Source organism: Eschrichtius robustus, chromosome 14 (genome assembly GCF_028021215.1).
Source record: "Eschrichtius robustus isolate mEscRob2 chromosome 14, mEscRob2.pri, whole genome shotgun sequence".
Taxonomy (NCBI): Eukaryota; Metazoa; Chordata; class Mammalia; order Artiodactyla; family Eschrichtiidae; genus Eschrichtius; species Eschrichtius robustus.
Window position 1 is genome coordinate 87,199,796 of NC_090837.1, and position 19,405 is coordinate 87,219,200.

General features: G+C 48.7%; 1 protein-coding gene across 1 annotated transcript in view; it reads right to left on the bottom strand.

Annotated features, from left to right (window-relative positions):
• Window positions 1-1,533: 1,533 nt before the first annotated feature.
• BCL2 (BCL2 apoptosis regulator) overlaps window positions 1,534-19,405 on the bottom strand; it is a 183,236-nt gene continuing 165,364 nt past the window's right edge. The window contains exon 3 of the mRNA XM_068562786.1: window positions 1,534-3,348. Within this exon, the coding sequence (XP_068418887.1) occupies window positions 3,214-3,348 (135 nt within the window). The 3' untranslated portion in view covers window positions 1,534-3,213. The remainder of the gene's footprint in view (window positions 3,349-19,405) is intronic.

Below are 19,405 nucleotides of genomic sequence, written 5' to 3' on the forward strand. Positions count from 1 at the left end.
ATCTGAGATGAGTGTCTGCTGCGGAAGGTGCGAGCTGTCATTTTGATCTCTCTTTCGGGCTGTCTGTGCAGCGAGGGCCTGGGAGGACCCAGGAGGTTCTTGGGTGCTTTTCTCCTTGTGGCTTTTTTTAGAGCCCTCGACCTCCGTTTGGAAAGTGCAATGCACGTGCTCTATTGAACCCTGACCTGGGCCAACATGTGCACCACGCTGATGGTAATTCAGGTGTGAATCCCTCCTCCACACCTGTTAGGTAGGAACGGGTCTCTGCTGTCCAACTGCAAAATAATTGAGACAATGCAAAAAAGGAGGAGAAAAAAATGACTAGTCGAGGCTTTTATATACATTCATTGCTTCTAACATGTTTTTAACAACAAGAAAAATGCAACTTCAACTACTCTTAGAGAGAGTGTAGCCACAATACTGTACAGTTCTGGGGTCAGGTGGCCGGGAACATTTATCATTAAAACCAGATAATGTAACCCCACAGCAAAAGGAAACCAGTCAGAAATTAGCCCCTGTGACCTTTTTTATATATACATTTTTAGAACACTCTGCAAATCCCAGCTTGAACAATAACAATAACAACAACAACAACAACAAAAGACAAACAAGCTTTATATTAAAAATGTCCGTGTTCTTCATGGTTACTTCTAAAGCAGCTTGGAGGATCTCGCCACTTGGAGTGTACTGCAAACCGACTCCATTAGAATGATCTTGGCAGGATAGCAGCACAGAATTTGATATTCCATATTCGTCACTTTTGACAATGTAAACCTTTCATAAGATAATATTTTGCTTAAAAATTAGAATCATTCAAAGGTCTGATCGTCCTGTTCCCTGAGGCCCGCCAGGGAGGTCTGGCTTCATACCATGGGTTTCTTGCTTTCTCCGTCTAGGGCGTAAGCGCCACTGCATTTCAGGAAGGACCTGAGGACGGCCACGGAGAAAGGCCCTATGGAAGGAGGGTGGGAGGGCTCCAGACAGGTCTCCGTGGAAACAAGCACGGAAGCCCTCTCTAAAGGGCAAACCATCGGAGCCAGAATTTAATCCCCTGGTCATTTTCCATCTGGATTTCCAGCCGAATGAACCTCATGGGTTTAACCAAACATGTATGCAATCCTAAATGATGTGAGTTAAATTCTGATTTGGCCAAGGACAAGTAAACCTAAGCAACAAGGTCAAAGGGACAACAGATACGTCCCTCACAATAAATAATTGTTGACATGGAAGTGGACGTAACTCGGTTCAAGCAAAGTGGCTGGGTGGCCGGCATGCTCCAGGGTTTCTCAGGTAGCTGAGACCCAGGGCTTATCTCACCTCCTCAGAAATGCTTTTAAAGAATTAAGAGCCAAAAATCTCAAATGGAAAAAAATGATCATTTTTGCTAACAAATAGTGTAGAGGCCATAACTAAATACAATTTTTTAAAAAGATGCTGAGATGCATGTAATCTTTTTTTGTTTTAAAGCAGCTTTTGAAATATCAACCACAGCATTAAACATTGAACATAAGTACATTCCAAAGTTAATACAGATAAATGGTATATAATGCAATAATGCCACAGTTATTCCACGTATGTCTCAAGGCTGATTCTAAACTTGAAAAAATATTTCTAGTTTATGAGCTGGAGATTTCACTTCTTTTGCTACTTCTCTAGCGTTTTCCAGCACTGATTTTTTTTTTCTTTTTCTTTTTTCTTTTTTAACGCCCCAGGATGTACAGATAATCCCCACGTTCCACACCTGGAACTTTTTTTCCCCCCCTCTGTCAGGTTTTTCAAATAAAACCAAACTACAATGACAAGATAATGTTTTACATCGTAATTCCACAGACATAGGTCAGTTAATCCATTTTAACGCTTCCTTTAGGATTTATGACCCTCCCCAAAGTCTTTAAAATCTTGCTTTAAGCTGCACGGGCAGGCTGGCAGCCGCGTGGCCGAGGCGCACGCAAGCGTCTCCCTTGGGGGGCGGGATCCCCAGCCATCACCGCCTCCCTCCGCGAGCAAAGGCGCAGTGCCTGTTTCCTTCCCGCCACAGTGATAAACGCCCGAAGAGCCTTGGCTCCCAGGTTCCACGCTCCACGTGGAGAGGCGCCTAACCAGGGGGCCCCAGGGTAGCAGGCCCAGGCCTCCTGCCTTCTTTCCTTGCCCGCGCGATTCTGAGCTCCGTCACCTTCCAGACATTCGCAGACCACACCGCTCTGTTTAAAACCCCTCGAGCAGGCCAGCGAGTGCCCAGGCTGGGTTCCAGGACGAGGTCTCCGAGATGGGGCAAGGCAGAGCAGGCCGCGGCCTCTTGCGGAAAAGCAGGCACTTGTGGCGGCCTGATGCTTCCTGATGCCGAAGAAGTCACCGAAACGTTCACTTCCTCGCATTCCAGAGGATTCTGTTTCATACACAGACAGAGCCAGTATTTGGAGGGGGAGCGTATCCAAAATATATGAATATACACGTCAGGGCTTAAGGTACTGGATGATATTGTATAAATTGCTAAAATGCTTCTCGGCACAATTGGTAGCTTAAAAAAATACTTTCCTGTGGTTTAAGGGCATTTTTCCCAACACTGTCCTTCGGGGTGGAGATCTTGGCAAATACCAAGTCCATCTGAAGTTCCCGATGGTTTTCTTCCAACCGGGTGTGTACCATATGCAAAGTGCCTGTTCTGCAGGCCAGGGAAGAATGGTCTCCCCTCCAAGGACCTTCCCTCTATTAAGAACACAGCCTCCAGGGCAAAAAAAAAAAAAAAGGCAAAGAAAGTGAACACCTTCTTCCTAACCTCCAGCAGCCAGAAACCCGGCTTCTGGAACAGTCAAGTCCTTTGTCAATTTGTTTGCTTTTCAGATGGTGAGTCAGTTGGGCCAACAACATGGAACAGAAATCCGTGTTTATAGGCACAGGAGACCAGGTGGAGCCATCCAGGTGGGGCTTAGTAATTAGTGGTAGGGTTTCCAAAGACAGGAGGTTCAATGGGACTGTCTTAAATAAATAAATCTTATTTTTCTTAATAATGTAAAAAATAAATTGTATTTCCCTTTGGCAGTAAGTAGCTGATTCGACGTTGAGCCTGAAAGCTGTTTTTTCGTTGTTGGTGGTGGTTTGTTTTTGTTTTTAAGAGACCACAGCTTCGCTTCATGGTACATCAGTGACAATGCATATTATTTCTACTGCTTTAGTGAACCTTTTGCATATGTGTTTGTGGCAGGCCTGTGGACTTCACTTATGGCCCAGATAGGCACCCAGGGTGACGCAAGCTCCCACCAGGGCCAGACTGAGCAGTGCCTTCAGAGACAGCCAGGAGAAATCAAACAGAGGCCGCATGCTGGGACCATACAGCTCCACAAAGGCATCCTGCAGTGGGGAGAGGAGGGAAGAAAAAGAATATTAGAGCGGGCACGGACGGAATGCCAGATGACAGGGAGAAAGGCATCTGAAGTGCCTGGGCACCTTCAGGAGGGTGAGGGGAAAGGTCAAACGCACTTTGGGGGCAATGATTTCAGACCCACTCTTTTCACTTTCATTCAGGAAATGTTTTTTGAGACCCTACTTATGTACCAGACACCGTAGAGATACAGCAGTGAATGAAATAGGCTAAAAGCGCAAAAGCTTTGACCCAGTGGAGTAGGATGGACAGTAAACAAAACTACATGTTTCATATAGTGTATTAGAGAGTGGTAGGTGCTAAGGGAAAAGATAAAACAGCAAAGGCAGTTAGAAATACGGCAGGCTTCGCAATTTTAGCTAGCATGACCATTCGTAAAAATAATTTTTAAAAAAACCCAACTACTCCTTTATTGAGTGCTTGCTATATGCCAGGCACTTGTAACAAATGCCTGACATGCATTATTTTATTTATTCTTCATACCCATCTTACGGATTCATTTTCTTTGTTCCTGTGCTGTAGGAGAAAAGCTGAGACCATTGAATGCTCATTTCTTAGATTTGTTGGGGAGGATTAGATTCCATGTTTGGACGCAATGGGTATTTGGACAACTCTAAATATATCTGAATATATAAAGCAGTAAATGAAATGTTGTTCCCTTGGTGTGATTAATCAGGCATGAAGAGGAAAACAAGATGTAGCTCTGGTTAGGCCCCCAAACCTGGAATTAGAGCACACGATTTCACGATGGGAGACAGTAACATACGGAGACGTCCAGCATCACGGTAGGGAGGAGGGTCTGACGACGTTTACCGTGTTTTTGTCTGTTTGGGGCAAGTATTGCAGTAGAGGGGCCAGGTATCATCTTTGTCTCCCCAGTGCTATGTGTGGTCTTGGTACATGTAGGTCTTTGAGAAATGTTTGTTCAATTAAAGAGTAAAGTTTTCTGAAGTCAAACATTGGTTTGAATTCTGTGTTTGGCCTAATACTTCACCTAGATGCTTACTCTGCCTTCTTGAAATTATTCCTTTTGTATACAAAAACCACTGGACATCTTGCAGTAGTCTCAAGAGTTTAAGGCATCATTAGGGAAAAGTCTCATGTTATTGAATATAAACTTACACAATTATTTTTCATGACTGCATAGTATTCCACCATATATGTTTATATATCTATATCTATGCTGTACTTTATTTAACCAATTCTTTATTTGGGTTGTTTTAAACTTCTGATCTCATAAACAACATTATGATACAGCTTTATACATAAACTCTTGTCTACTTGTTTGGATTTTTTTAGACAAATTCCCAGAGGTGAACTCAGTTGACCAATCATCAAAATTGCTCCCCACAGTCACGAAAGGTTTGTGTTGAGCCATCCTCACTCTCTCACTGGTTGCCCTGTGACCAGTGGCACCTTTTACAAAAGGCAAACAAGAGGGAATTCCCTGGCGGTCCAGTGGGTAGGACCCGGCACTTTCACTGCCGAGGGCGTGGGTTCAATCCCTGGTCGGGGAACTAAGATCCTGCAAGCTGCAAGGTGTGGCCAAAAAAGAAAAAAAAAAAAAAGGCAGACATGGGTTTAGGGCAGTAGGGCTCACTGGTCTTGTCCCCCAGGGGACATTTGGCAATGCCTAGAAACATTTTTGGTAGTCATGGTCTGGGATGGGCGTGCTGTTGGCATCTAATGGGTAGAAGCCAGGGATGCTGTTCAGTATCCACAAGGCACCGGGCAGCCCTCACCACAAAGAATTATCCACCCCAAAGCGCCAATAGTGCTGAGGCTGAGGAGCCCTGCGAAGAAAGGTTTAGAAGAAACTCTGTAATCACAGCCCAAGGAAGACCCAATGGTCCATCTAGTGTGTCAATAGCTTTGGTCAAATTAGTACAAGATTACTTAGTCTAGACAGATAACTGCTCCCCATGAGTGAGTGAGCTATACCTTCAGATGTACTGGATTAACTTTTACCAGGAGAGGGCGCAAGGGTTTTCTTCTTTCTTAATCTATTGTTAACATTTTCTAAGTTTGAGCCTTAGCAAGCAAGGCAATAGACATAAATGAAATATGTGCTTAGTGCCCTTAGCGCAAAGCTGAGCTAACAATCACGGCTGTTTGTCAAGACACCTCCTACTTTCCCTACATGTAAGTGGCATAAACGGGGCAGAAAGGGGTCAGGATCTATTTAGAGAAACTGCCTCTTGCAAAGTACATCCCAGGATCCCACAGACACAACAGCAAACGTCTAACAAACAGCCCTCCCCTCCATGCTGTTCTCCCTGAGGGATGGGCAGGCTGGAACCCACAAGAGCCCAGCCAAAGGGCACCCCAAATTCCTCAGAGTACCAGCACTGGGCAGTATGCAATTCGGCTTGATGTTGAGAGGGTCAGTGGTTGGACCCAGCATCCCTTTAGTTATCAATGGAGATTTCTGTGGAAGAATATGAAACAGACTAAGGCCTAGACCATCTGACCTTTCCAGACCAGGAGCCATCCTGGGAAAGTGGAGGAAGCAGCGACAAACTCAGGCTGCTTTGTCTGGTGCACAGTACCAGCAGGAGAAGAAACAACCTCTCCAAATACCCCCAACTCTCTAGGGCCAGAATAATTCCCTCTCCCAAGCCCCAGCCCCTCACATTAATAACTATGCTTCTAACGGACCTCATGGTCCATTTCTGATGTGCACTATAAAGGAAAAAAAAAATCATTTCTAAAGTGGAATGAGCTAAAGAAGCATCTCTTAACCCAAAGAATGAGCACAGAGACGATGACGCAGCCCCAGGGATCTGGGAATTAGCTCTGAACTCGGGGGAGAGGGTCCGGGTGAAATCCCAGCTTTGACATTTTATTGCTTATGACCTTGAACAAATTACCCAACCCTGAGCTTCATTTATTTCACCCATAAAATTGGTTGTTGTGAAGATAAACATAGGTGACTGAGGCCATTTGTAAATGTGGCCCGGAGTGTGAACTAGTGGAAACAGTACCTTGTTCTCTGGCCTGTCCTCTTGCTAACCTGCTACATCCCTCCTAAAACTGCCCTTCCCTCCAGATGGTCTACTGAGCCTGCTAATTTCCAGAAACAATTTACTAGCTCCCTCTAAGGTGTCAGCTTTTGGTTCTGAAGATGCTTGGTGATTTCTATAGAAACTGTGAATTCAAACGTACCCGTCATGTGTTCTGGTGATAACACACGCCCAACTCTACTTCCTCGTAAATTATCAAGTCAGGTTGTAGGGCTGAGGGGCGTTCTTTAAACCCCCTGAGATGGAATCTGGCTCCTACGGTTTGCCCATCTGTGATTCTAAAGTGCAGAGCAGACCCTGTTGTTTCAGGACTGAAGATCCTAAAAGCTACTTTCATGGACAGTCGTCTTCTTGCTTTTTCAAACATCCTGATTAGGGTGATTTCCGAAGTCTGTTTGAACAGTCTGTCATTATTTGTTTAAGTTTGAAAGCTGTTTTAAATAAACACATGCTCATTTTATGTATTAAAAGCAACAAAGAGGGAAAAAGAAAACCTGGGCCGTTGTCATGTGATTCGGACAAAATCCCAGCCTATATATTCAGAAGGCACGGCAGCCCTTGCTCATGTCAGGACTGGCAAGGGCTCTGCCTGACCTCAGGGATGGGCACAGCAAGTCCCCAGGGAAGGGTCCTTTCTCCTGTTGGCCTCTCACATCATAGAGAAGGCAGGCAGTGCCCCAGCTCTGCGTGCTCTTTTGCAGACAGCTTCCCCACAAACTACAAATTCAGAGGCCACAGATGGTCTGAGTCTGAGTTCCACCCAGGGCTGGCATCAGTGGGGCAGGGCGGCCAACATCCCAACCCCGGACCCTGGCTGCAGGGTTGGAAGTAAGCCAGGGAGATGTGGGCGGGACAGACGGATGGGAACAGACCAGACTCAAGACTCCTAAGCCAGGGAAAGTTGGGGGGAGGCGGTAAAAGTATATCATCCCTCCTGCATTGGGACCACTCTCACCCCCTTCTCCCTCTTCCTCCCTCCCTCCCTTCCTTCCTTTCCCCTCTTCCTCTATTTCTCTCTCTCTCCTCCCCCCCTCCCCGACACAGACATACACATACAGGTCCCTCAAGGCAGCCCACCCTCCAAAATTTTCCTTTCCCCTTCAGAATCCTTCAAAAAGTTTCGTTTAAACCTGATTCCAGATAAAACGAGATTTAAAAACGAATCAGATTGGCAGAAACTGAAAAAGAATACTGAGTTCTGCTGAAAAGGATGGGGTAGGGATGGGGGTGGGAGCCCCAGATACTCTTACACAACTGATAGACTCCCAGGTAGAGGTAAATGGAGAGACCTTTCATATTTGGCAATGCGTAGCAAAAGCTTTAAAAATATTGTCGTTTTGTTAGTAATTCTACTTCTAGTTATTTATCTTGAAAAAATTAATAAAACCTGAAAACAACAAAAATATATGAAAATATGATAATGGAATATGGGTCGGTCACTAAAAATTATACCCTATATTTATTGGCAAGGAGAGATGTTCCCAACATAACACTGAGTGAAACAGGTAACAGTGAAACCAGCGTCTGTAAGTCCAGGCCCCTGGCTCCATGCTGGCTCTCATTGCTCCCTGCACCGTGGGGAAACTTAATGTGGTCTTGGTTGGCTGTAGACAAATCAGAAATTCAGCTACATTCCACAATCTTTGAGCTGACTTGTGTGGATACATTATATCATCATGGGAGACCCTAAGGGGGGGAAGTCATCCTGCCCACAAAGAGCTTCCAATCCAGAGAGGGGATGCCTCTGTGTGCACATTGAACTGAACTAAATCGAGGCGTGCTGCCATTTTCTACCCTGCACAGAGCGGAAGGTCCTGTCGGCAGAACAAAAAGAAAATCAGATGGTGCTAACAGGAAACTGAACACTGCTATCAAATGCCTTTGATATTTTCTATCTGTCATGGCTTTATCATTTTGTCTCCATGGGGGTCGCCTCCCTCATGACAACCTGAGGGCAAGGGTTAGAAAATAGAAAAGACGATGGACTTCCCTGGTGGTGCAGTGGTTAAGAATCCGCCTGCCAATGCAGGGGACACGGGTTCGAGCCCAGGTCCGGGAAGATCCCACATGCCATGGAGCAACTAAGCCCGTGAGCCACAACTACTGAGCCTGCGCTCTAGAGCCTGCAAGCCACAACTACTGAAGCCCGTGCGCCTAGAGCCCGTGCACCGCAACAAGAGAAGCCACCGCAATGAGAAGCCCACGCACCGCAACGAAGAGTAGCCCCCGCTCGCCGCAACTAGAGAAAGCCCACGCACAGCAACAAAGACCCAACGCATCCGAAAATAAATAAATAAAATAAATTTATAAAAAAGAAAGAAAATGGAAAAGGCAAACCATAGTAACTCAAAACTGAGCGGGCAGTTACCTCCAAGTAAGTTCAGATCTCCTGCACTGGTGTGGTAACACCTAGTAATGATAACGCCCTTTATATAAATGAGGAAAATGAAATGTAGACTGGGTAAGTAAATTACTCACAGTGTGTGCCGATAAGCTGCTATGAGGCGGAGGAGGACGAGAGGCTGCGTTCGCATCCCCGGCCTCCTGTGCTCGGTGGCTGAGGACCCTGGCAGGCACTCGGCTCTGTCTCCCTGCGCCCCTCCTCCCTGCCTCCCTCACCCTGCTCCTCCCATCCAACCTTGACCCCATCCTGCCCCCCAGTCACCTCTGGCCTTCCAAGCGTTGCTGAAGAAAGTCGTCTGGCCAGGCAGATGGGGGCTGCTCTAAATTCATGGTCTCCAGACTCAGTGAGTTCTAGAAAGCACTGAGCACTCCCTTACCCTGGGTCAGAGCTTGGCTCTGCTCCTTTCCATGACTATTCCAAACTGCCACCACTGTTCTCATGTGTCCCCTCACTGTTTAACAGCTGATGTCACCTCTTTCTTCTCTGAGAAAATCGGGCCGTTGGGTGAGAATCACCCCAGTTTCCCATCTGGGAGCACCGACTAACTCACATCCCTATCTGTCCTCCCCTGTTCTTTACACCCCGCTCCCTTATTCCACTGTATCCTGTTGCTTCTGGAACCTTCCTCCATCAATTGCCCCAGCTCCCAACTACAATGTCAACCTCACCCACCTTCTGTCTCTTATTTCCTTGGCACATAAACATTCAGATTTCCTCAAAATGTCCACGCAGATGCTGGGTTCCACCCTAAACATTACCTTTTCTCTTCTTTCCCCCCAAGACAAACTGCTAACCTACTCTCATCAGCTGCTTTTCCACCACATTTTAATCCACTCAGCCTGGCCACTTCCTCCACTGCGCTTTTTTTTTTTTTTTAAAAGAGAGAAACTTTTTCTTTTTTAATTAATTAATTAATTGATTTTTTTTTTTTAGCTGCGTTGGGTCTTCGTTGCTGTGCGTGACCTTTCTCTAGCTGCGGCGAGCGGGGGCTACTCTTCATTGCGGTGCGCAAGCTTCTCATTGCAGTGGCTTCTCTTGTTGCAGAGCACCGGCTCTAGGTGCGCGGGCTTCAGTAGTTGTGGCACCTGGGCTCAGTAGTTGTGGCTCGCGGGCTCTAGAGCACAGGCTCAGTAACTGTGGCGCACGGGCTTAGTTGCTCTGCGGCATGTGGGATCTTCCCGGACCAGGGCTTGAACCTTTGTCCCCTGCATTGGCAGGCGATTCTTAACCACTGCGCCACCAGGGAAGTCCTCCACTGTGCTTCTAAAACCGCTCTCCCGAGAATACCAATACCCTCCATGTGGCTAAATCCACTGAATACTTTTCAGATCATACCTGACTGAGCATTTTGACACACTGGATGCTGAGATCACTGTAAATCTTTGCCTCCTGGAGAATTTCTTCTCCATCTCTTCATGGGCACCTCCTCTTCTGTCTGCCCTGATGGGTACTTGATGCTCCCTGAGCAGCCTGGACTGTCTTCTCTCTCTTCAGCTAATCTTCACTCTCATGGTCTTAAACAACCCCCCCCCCCATTATGATGTTTCTGAAACCTTTATATCCAGCCCCACTTGCTCCTCTGACAGCCAGATTCTTATTCCAATCGTCTTCTTAGATGACCCACCAGAAGTTACAATACAGCCTGTCCAGACTGGAGTCATCAAAGCCCCTCCAGCAAGCCGGCCTCTCTTCCCACCTTTACAGTGTCCACGCTGTCAAGTAAACCCACACCCTGAGAGTCTCCTAGATAGATGTTTCCTCTTCTCTCCCATCCATTCATTCACAGGTAAATCCCACAGTCTTAGGTTGGGTTCCCCCAGAAGCAGACCCTAAGAAAAAGACTGGAGTGTAAGCAGTTTATGTGGGAGGTGATCCCAGGAAGCGCTGGCAGGAGAGTGGGGAAGTGAGACAGAAAAGGGAAAGTGGCCATGAGTTACCTTGTCAAGCAAGTTACTGCTGCTGGCAACTGGAACTGAATCCTGCTGGGAAATCTGGGGGTCAGTGCAGAACACACACCTTTCGTTATTCCAGTAAGCGGCTAGGGAGCTGGGGTATTTATACACCACCTCCTTCCATTCATTGGCTGAGGGTTGCTCCTATGGAGGTATCAATATCCCAGCACTTCTGGCCAGTCAGGTGCACAGGTAAAGTGGGCTCTAGAGGCCAGAGAAAGCCCTTGGGGCAAGAGATCCAGATGCTGTATCTCCTGTAGTTGGAGGTCAAGCTAGAGAGCTCTGAAGTGGTAAGGGCAAAGGGATTCCACAGGACAGTATATGTACCACTGATTTCACCACCTAACTATTTCTCTCCCCAGGATTACTGCTAGGATTTCCCATCTGATCTCTCTGCCTTTAGTCTAATGCCCTACCCTTCAATCTCCTCTCGCTACTGCAGGCAGAGTGATCTATTCAGAATCAAATCTGTCACTTCCATGCTTAACTCCAAATTCTTTAACATGACATCCAAGGCTCCCGATGCTCTGCCCCAACCTAGTTTCCTGCTCAGCTCTGTCACGTGTAAGTTCATTTTAGTTCATTCAGGAATTCAGTGCAATCGTGTTTTGCAGGCAACTTTCTCCAAGCCCCTGGGTTGAGCTGAATAATCCTCAGCTAGTCCCTGTTTACATGTCTGTCTTCCCCCATTCAACAGTTAGCACCTGGAGGTGCAGGGACCATGTTTTATTTATCTTTGGATCCCTGGAGCATGTGTCTGTCACATATTCGGCACTCAGCAAATGTCTGTGGAACTGAAATACACTGATTTCTTTTACTAGAGAACAGGTTTTCCAAATGTATCTTAAGAGACGATATTTTTTAAAAGGAGCATGTTCAAAGGACAAATAAATGATGGGCTTAAACAAAAGCCGCTGCCTTTTTTTGCAGCAGCAGCCTCTAGTGTCTTCCTGTGAGGAAGTGATGTTCAGATGGTTCATAATGGTCAGCGTTGGATCTCACTGGTCAGTGTCTGTGCCATATCGGTCGCTAACTATTTTGAATATCATCCCACATGTATGCCCTGTGAGTCTCCAAGGGGGGGGATAAGCTGTCGGGCATTTTCCAAACTCACTGGACCACTTACCCCTCTGTCAGGGAGATTCCAGCTACGTTATGAAGACTGAAAATGCTGCCTAGAGATGAAAAAAAATAATCCTGGGCACGACAAGAGAGGCAGCATTGGTGCCCGTTGTACAAGACAGGGGAGATGATCAGCGGCCCCAAGTTGATCCTGGACCTTCATGGGAACATAAAGACCGCTGGTAGCGGGGCTTCCCTGGTGGCACAGCGGTTGAGAGTCAGTCTGCCTGCTAATTCAGGGGACACGGGTTTGAGCCCTGGTCTGGGAGGATCCCACATGCTGCGGAGCAACTAAGCCCGTGAGCCACAACTACTGAGCCTGCGCGTCTGGAGCCTGTGCTCCGCAACAAGAGAGGCCGCGATAGTGAGAGGCCCGCGCACCGCGATGAAGAGTGGCCCCCGCTTGCCGCAACGAAAGGAAGCCCTCGCACAGAAACGAAGACCCAACACAGCCATAAATAAATAAATAAATAAATAAAATTTAAAGAAATAAAGACCGCCGGTGGTCACTAGTCTTGGATTCTACTAAGGAGTCTGAGACTCATTCCCAGTAAACACGATCTATGGTTTTCCAACGCCCAGAGCCAACTGACATACAAGCCCCAGGAGAGAGGGGGGCACACACAGCAGAGAGGAGGGCTCTCCCTAAAGCCCCGAGGCGGTGATGCGCCGACGCCCACTGTGGCTGAGATCAAAAGGGGAAGCAGGCGGCCAGGCCGCTGGGAGCGGTGGCCAGCACAGCACACGCGAGGAAGTGAGGACTGTTTCTACCTGAATAAAGCAGCTGGTAAGGAAGTGACTCCATTTCCCCCTTATCATTGGCCCGGCAGGGTTTCCTCTGCAGCCACTTGGTGCTGAATGAGTCTGGAGGGTTCCGTCTGGAGAACAGAGCTGCTTTGGGCGGTTGCAAACTTCTGTCCCCTGGGGCTCTTCCTCCCTCCTCCCCATCCCCTTTACTCCCAAAATATTGATTCCGGGTTTGGGGGAAAAGGAAGGAGAAAACAACCCCCAACAACCCCAGAGCATATAACTGAAGGACGCGCAGCTGCCTGGCCTGCAGATCGAGGTGCCCAGTGAGCGTGAGAAGCAGGGTGATGCTTCCATGAGGACTGCAGGGGCCGCCCCTTGAGCCCCCTCCAGTGAACGGGGCTTGATCTTGGAGGGACTCTGGCCCAGTGGGAAGGGCTAGTTGAATCATAGGCCAAGGACATAAAATGAAACCTAATCTAAGTGTCATCTGGATGTAACCAGAAACCTGCTAGAGAAATGGCAGATGAAAAACCCAAACAAAACAAAAAAACACAACTTGCCTGCCTACCACAGCGGGTCCAGGGAAGTTTGGGTGTATTTTGTGATGCAAATTGAGCTGAGGATGCAAATCAGGCAGGGGCCCTCAGGAGCGAGGGAGGGCAGAAAAATGAGAACCCCAAGGGTGCCTTCCCTTCTAGAGCAGGGCACAGTTTGAAACTAATCTGCAAAGGCGTCTGTTGCTCTGGGGACCCTGCAGCCACAGGGCCAGGTCAAAGGCCGCTGGCCCTGTCCACCTGCTGAAGGAGTCTCGGGAGGCTCTGCTAGTCTAATCGCCCTGGGGCTGGGGTACACTGCTATCTGGAGAGAAGTACAGTGGCAGATTCCCGGCTGCACTAGCCATGCAAATACTGCAGGGAGTGGGGACTTGGCCACCTGTGGCCTTAGGTCCCTCCTGCCAGGAGGTGAGACCAGTCCAGAGCTTCAAAAGATGTCTGTGGAATTGGGAAAAGTAATGCATCTATAGCAAAATGTGCTAAAAACTATGTTAAATGATTGGGTCATTTGGTTCATCAGGTTCGGATAATAAACCAAAACGAGAATAAAGCCGTATCTATACGAGACCTCGAAGTCTCATCTTTGACTTGCTGATGCATTCGGGAACCAAACATTTTTTTATAAGGTGCTGAGGAGTCTTAAATCTAAATAAGACACAGGCCTGCCTTGTAAGAATTGCTCCTTGATATTCTCACGCATTCACAGCAGCTTTGGTGAGCTTGAGAGTTCTCTAAACACGTTCAAAGCACTTTGTGTGTGTAGGTGCGTATACCCTGCAGCGCTCTGGGGAGGAGGGGGGAGACCAAGTCTGCTGTCCTCGTTTGGAGGGTGCCTTCCACAGGACCTCACAGGCACAGAGGCCACAGGAAACCGCCTTGCAGTGTTTTTGCTTTAAAACAAAGTTACTTCATTTTTCTTCCTGACCTTCCTCATTCCACTACCTTCTTTTGGCTAGAGTGCCCTGCCTTTTCTGGCGCTTGACCTCTTCTTGCTTTGGGCTTATGCTATTTTCACTGTTTGGGGGGAAATATCACCTTATGATATTTTGTTAGGACGAAAGTACATTGAGCAAAAAAGTTGTAATTATTACAACTCAACAATAAAAAGACAAGTAGCCTAATTAAAGAATGGGCAAAGATTTGAATAGATATTTCACCAAAGAAGATATACAAATGGCCAATAAGCTCAAGAAAAGACATTCATCCATCATTAGGGAAATGCAAATGAAAACCACAATGAGATATCACTTCACACCCACTAGCATGGCTTTAAAGTAAAAAGTGGACAATGGCCAGTGTTGACGAGGAGGAAGAGAAACTGGAGACTGTGCACGTTGCTGGTGGGAATAGAAAACGGTGCAGCCTCTGTGGAAAATGGTGGTGGTTCCTCAAAGGGTTGACCAGTTATCCCATGACTCAGCAATTCCACTCCTAGATATATGCCCAAGGTAACTGAAAATATATGTTCACACAAACATATATGTTCACATTTGTACACAAATACTCACATCAGCATTATTCATAATAGCCCAAAGTGGAAATGACCCAAATGTCTATCAGCTCATGAACAAATAAACAAAGGGTGGTACCATCCATACCATGGAATACTATTCAGCCATAGAAAGGAATGAAGCATTGATACAAGCTACAACATGGGTGAACCTTGAAAACATTACGCTGAGTGAAAGAAACCAGGCATAAGTGGTCACATATTGTAATGATGCCATTTCTATGAAATGTCCAAAATAGACAAATCCATAGTGACAGGAGTAGATTCGTGGTTGCCTGGGGCTGGGGAGAGAGAAGACTGGAGAGTGACTGCTAACGTGTACAGGACTTTTTTATTCCAGAGTGATAAAAAAGTTCTGGAATTAGGGAACAGTGATGATTGTACAACCTTACGAACAGAAAAACCGAAAACCAGTATAAGTCAACCACTTTGAACTGAATTTTAAGGTACATCAACTATTCTTAAAAAATTACATTTTTTACAACTACATGAAGAAGGGCACTAAACTATTTTTATGCCACGCGGAATTGGACAGAAGGGTTCGCTTGTTCCGTAACCCTTGCTCACAGGTGTGGCCCCCTCGCCAGTGTCCAGGCCTACCTGTATGTGAGCATGAATTCATCCCTGTGCGCTTGGCGGCAGGTTAGCACCTGCGCTCCCCGGAGGTCACTGTCTGGGCTGTGCCTGCCACGTGGTCTGTGAATGCAGGGCATGGCCAAGGTGCCTACCCCTCTCCCCCTCTCCCTGCCACTGCGAGAGCTAATTCATACACCAAAAATGGGAACTGAAAGCAGATGCTTGCTGAGTTCTGCAGCTTGGCCTAAATGCTGTCATCAGGACACTGCTGCTGGGGGACAGGGGGTGAAAGAGGGTCCTTCATTTATCAGTCATGGAGGACCAGAGTCGAGGGCCGAATGTCTGATCCTCACTTGTTTAAATCAGCAAGTGTTGACTGAGGATGGTGGTAGCGCAGAGTACAAAGAACCCGCATTTCCTAATAGGAACTTGCTGAAAGTGGCCTCAGACCTGAAGGGGGTGTGTCAGAGTGAAAAGAGCAAAGCAGAGTGAGTTGGGAGGGTGCCATCCTGAGCGGGGCTCCGCCAGGCTCCAGCCGTGCCTGCTCTGACGCTTGCTTTCAGGACCGGTTAAGAAATCAGCCCGGGCATCTTTTCTGGAAGCTCCACACCACACTGGCCGTTGCCTTGATGACAGGCTTAGACATCTGTCCAGGACCCCATCTGCCCCCAGCCCACCCCCCGCGATGCTGCTGGTCCTGGTGTTCTCAGTCTGCAGCAAGTGAGTCGCCAGCTCTGCTTAAACCTCCCAGGATGCTAGCTTGCATCCTGCTGAAAAGCACCTCGGGATATAATAAGCCGCACCCTCGTTCCCACTCCCCAGCTCTGCAGCCCCGTTGAGTCACTGTGTGATGGTGAGAATGACAAGGGGATCCCCAAGCAGCCCGTGAGAGAAGCCTCTCCTGCACACCATGGATCCGTCCACCTCTCAGTAAGAGAACAGCAAGCCTGCCCTCCACGCCTGGGGACAGGGGTGGGCATGGCGGTGAGCTTGCTCTGTCGGCTCCATATGGGTGTGCTACGAAAAATCTGCTTTCACTTGGTAGTTTATGATTGAGTTCAGTTCACCTGGAAAGACTCAATGGGAATAAAAACAGACGCATTTCAAGGTGCACGGCCTGGCTCTGTGACAGCCCTCTTCCTTCCGCATCAGACAGTCTTCCTGCGTCCAGGGAGGACAGCAGACCTCCCCATCACAAGGAAAACGCAAGGTCTCCGTTCACGGCAGCAGCTGTTATTGCTGAGATGTACAAACCCGGGCAAGGTCAGCGCTGTGGTTCTGGTTTCAGGCTCATTAACAGGGATCCAGATATGCTGGTGCAGCCACTCGTCTAAATAGATGCTCACGGTGAAGGACATCTGACAGTGTGTGCTCTCTGTTGCCAGAACGATTCAGGGCCTTATATACAAACACAGAGAGAGGGACACTTATAGGGAGAGACAGAGAGGAGAGACAAACAGAGAAAGAGAAGAGAGAGACAGAAACAGAGAAAGAGGGAGGCAGAGACAGACACACAGAGACAGAGCGAGAAGGAGACTGACATATACACAGAGAGACAGAGACAGAGATAGAGACACACACAGAGATAGTCACAGAGACCGCAAGACAGAGTTACAGAGAGAGGGAGATGGAGACAGAGAGACAGAGACAGACACAGAGAGACTCACAGGGAGAGACAGACAGAGACAGAGATCCTGAAAGCAACCCTGGATCTTCCCTCAGCACAGCCTCCAGGGGACTGCTGACTCCACACAAGGACGCCCCTCGCAGTGAAGCAAGCCTGCTGTGGAAACCAGCAAGGTAGCAACATGATGTGTGCGCCGTGAACAGGCCTGCAGTGTCGTTGGCAGTGGGCACTGAGAGGGGGAGGCCACGCCCCTGGGGCTCCACTTCCCAGGCCACCGGCACTCCCGCCACGTGCTCAGACACACGTGCAGCTGGCCGCGCGGAGCCCATGGGACCCACCCGCAGAGGCGCCTGGGCATCTGCTGGCTGGACCTAGGATGGGCTCCTCCTTGGCGAGGGGCCAGCCCAGGACCCCCAGGCGGCCCTGGCAGGTTGGCGGCCAGTGCCCCGTTCACGTGCCAGGCCTCACAGCTCCTCCTGTCACTGATGCCTTGGAGCGGGGCAGCTGCAGCCGATCTCCACGATGCAGGCATGCAGCCGGCACCTGCTCCGTGCCCAGCACTGCGCTCGGCGCCCAGGGAGAACGCGGGGGACCGCGGCGTCTGTATGACAATGCATTCCTCCAACCCAATTCCTCCAACCTCAAATCAAGGACTCAGCAAACACTCTCCCAGTGGGATGACTCAGAGATGGCAGTGTCCCACTGGAAACACTGCTCACCCCTAAGGTCATACGGAGAAGTTCAAGTCTGGGCTGGCGAAGCCTTCAGGTGGGACTTTAGTTCTAACAAATTGTTATTTCCACCGAGGGAACCCCTTGGCCAAGTGCACGAACCATGGATCCACGTGCAACATGCTTTTCACAATAAATTCGGCACACACTCACTCACTTTGGAAGGGTCTTGGTGGCACCACATGGGGCTTTTTCACGAGGACGGCCCTGGTTCCTCTCACTTTGATCTCTCCTTCAGACACATCTGAAGCAAGCAATCCATCCACAGTCACACCACTTATCCAAGTACTTCTTTAGCGTCTACTTCCGGGATGAGGAGCGAGAACTACCTGTGTGCCCACCCCCATGAGGCGGCTCTCATAAACGATATTACACAGAAGAGACTGGGGTCAGAGAGGTTACACGACTTGCCCAAGGTCACACAGCTGCAGTTTGAACTGTGCAACTCCTGGTTATGAGCTTTTCCAACTCACTTTCCTTCTCCTGTTGGAGACAGAAAAGAAGTAGGAGATCCAGGCTTTGAGGAGACGAGCAGTAAGACAGGTTAAACAGTCCTGAAGGGTGACAGGGAAGGCTCGATAAACCCGTCAACAGTCTTTAAGATGGGCTGGAGGGGACAAAGTTAGACAGGAGCCCAGCCTGAAGGACTTGCATAAGGGGAGGAAAGAGGCGCTGGTGTTTCAGGGCGAGGGATTCAGGTCGGGGTCGGGGCCACACCGTGGCGGGTAGGCTTGTGTGTGCAGGTGCGGCCGAGTGGAGGGAAGAAGCCCCCGTGATCAGGGAGCACACGCAGGTCCCAAGCCCCCCACCAGCCCAGCTGCTCTGCAGTCTGGATCCCCCAGGAACGTGTGCGGCTTTCTGCAATCCCTCACTGTGTGGTTTGGCCCTGTGGCTGCTCCTGCACATGTCACCTCAAGAGTATTTAAAAATGACATGTAGACAGAGATGTGAACCCCAAAGGAGAAACTCCTTCCACAGTGTTCGGGAAAAGCCCTCCTACGTATGCGGCTGCTTCGCCGGGACATCTGGAGGGCGAAGGAGAATGTTTCCTTGCGTCACAAAAACAAATCCAGCTAGAAGCCTATTTAGGATGCTAAGATAGGAGACTCCAGAGCCTCCATGGTGGGGAGTGGATTTCGACCCTTCCAAGGGCTCTGCTCAAGGGTTCCTGCTGAATCAAAGTGTCCCCAGCAGCGCCCCCCTGACCCCGGTCTCGGGCGGAGAGAGAGGCAAGGAGAGCCAGCCATGCGGTCCAGACCCAGCCCGAGAGCACTTATGTGATCCAGGCATCACCCACTCCATCTCATGACCACTAGCAGTTTTCTCTGCTGACTTCAACTTGGACATTGTTCAGAACTCAACAAAGCCAGAGGCCTTTAAATCCCTAGGAACCTCCCCACAGAGCTTTTTACAAAACCCACCTGCTCGCTGGGTATTTAATCCTTTCATGTTCGGTTTGTTTCTGGAAAGCTGGAAGTTTGAGAGGTGAGTTTGTGATCGCCACAGTCAGGCCAAACTTAGTCAGAATGGCTTTTTTTTTTTTTTTAACGTTTCAGGAGTTGCAGCTGAGAGAGCATATGTTCAGGGCAAGGCCTCTAACACACCAAGCTAAAGATGGGCAAGTGGAGGAAGAGTTGCTTGTATACGCGGTGGCTCTGAGCTCAGCCCCCCTGCGCACACAGGACCTGACTTCCCACCAGCGGGGCGCGAGGGACGGGCGCTAGAGACGCTGGGCCTGAGCTCGTCCTCGGAGCCTCACCGCCTGGCTGCCTGACTC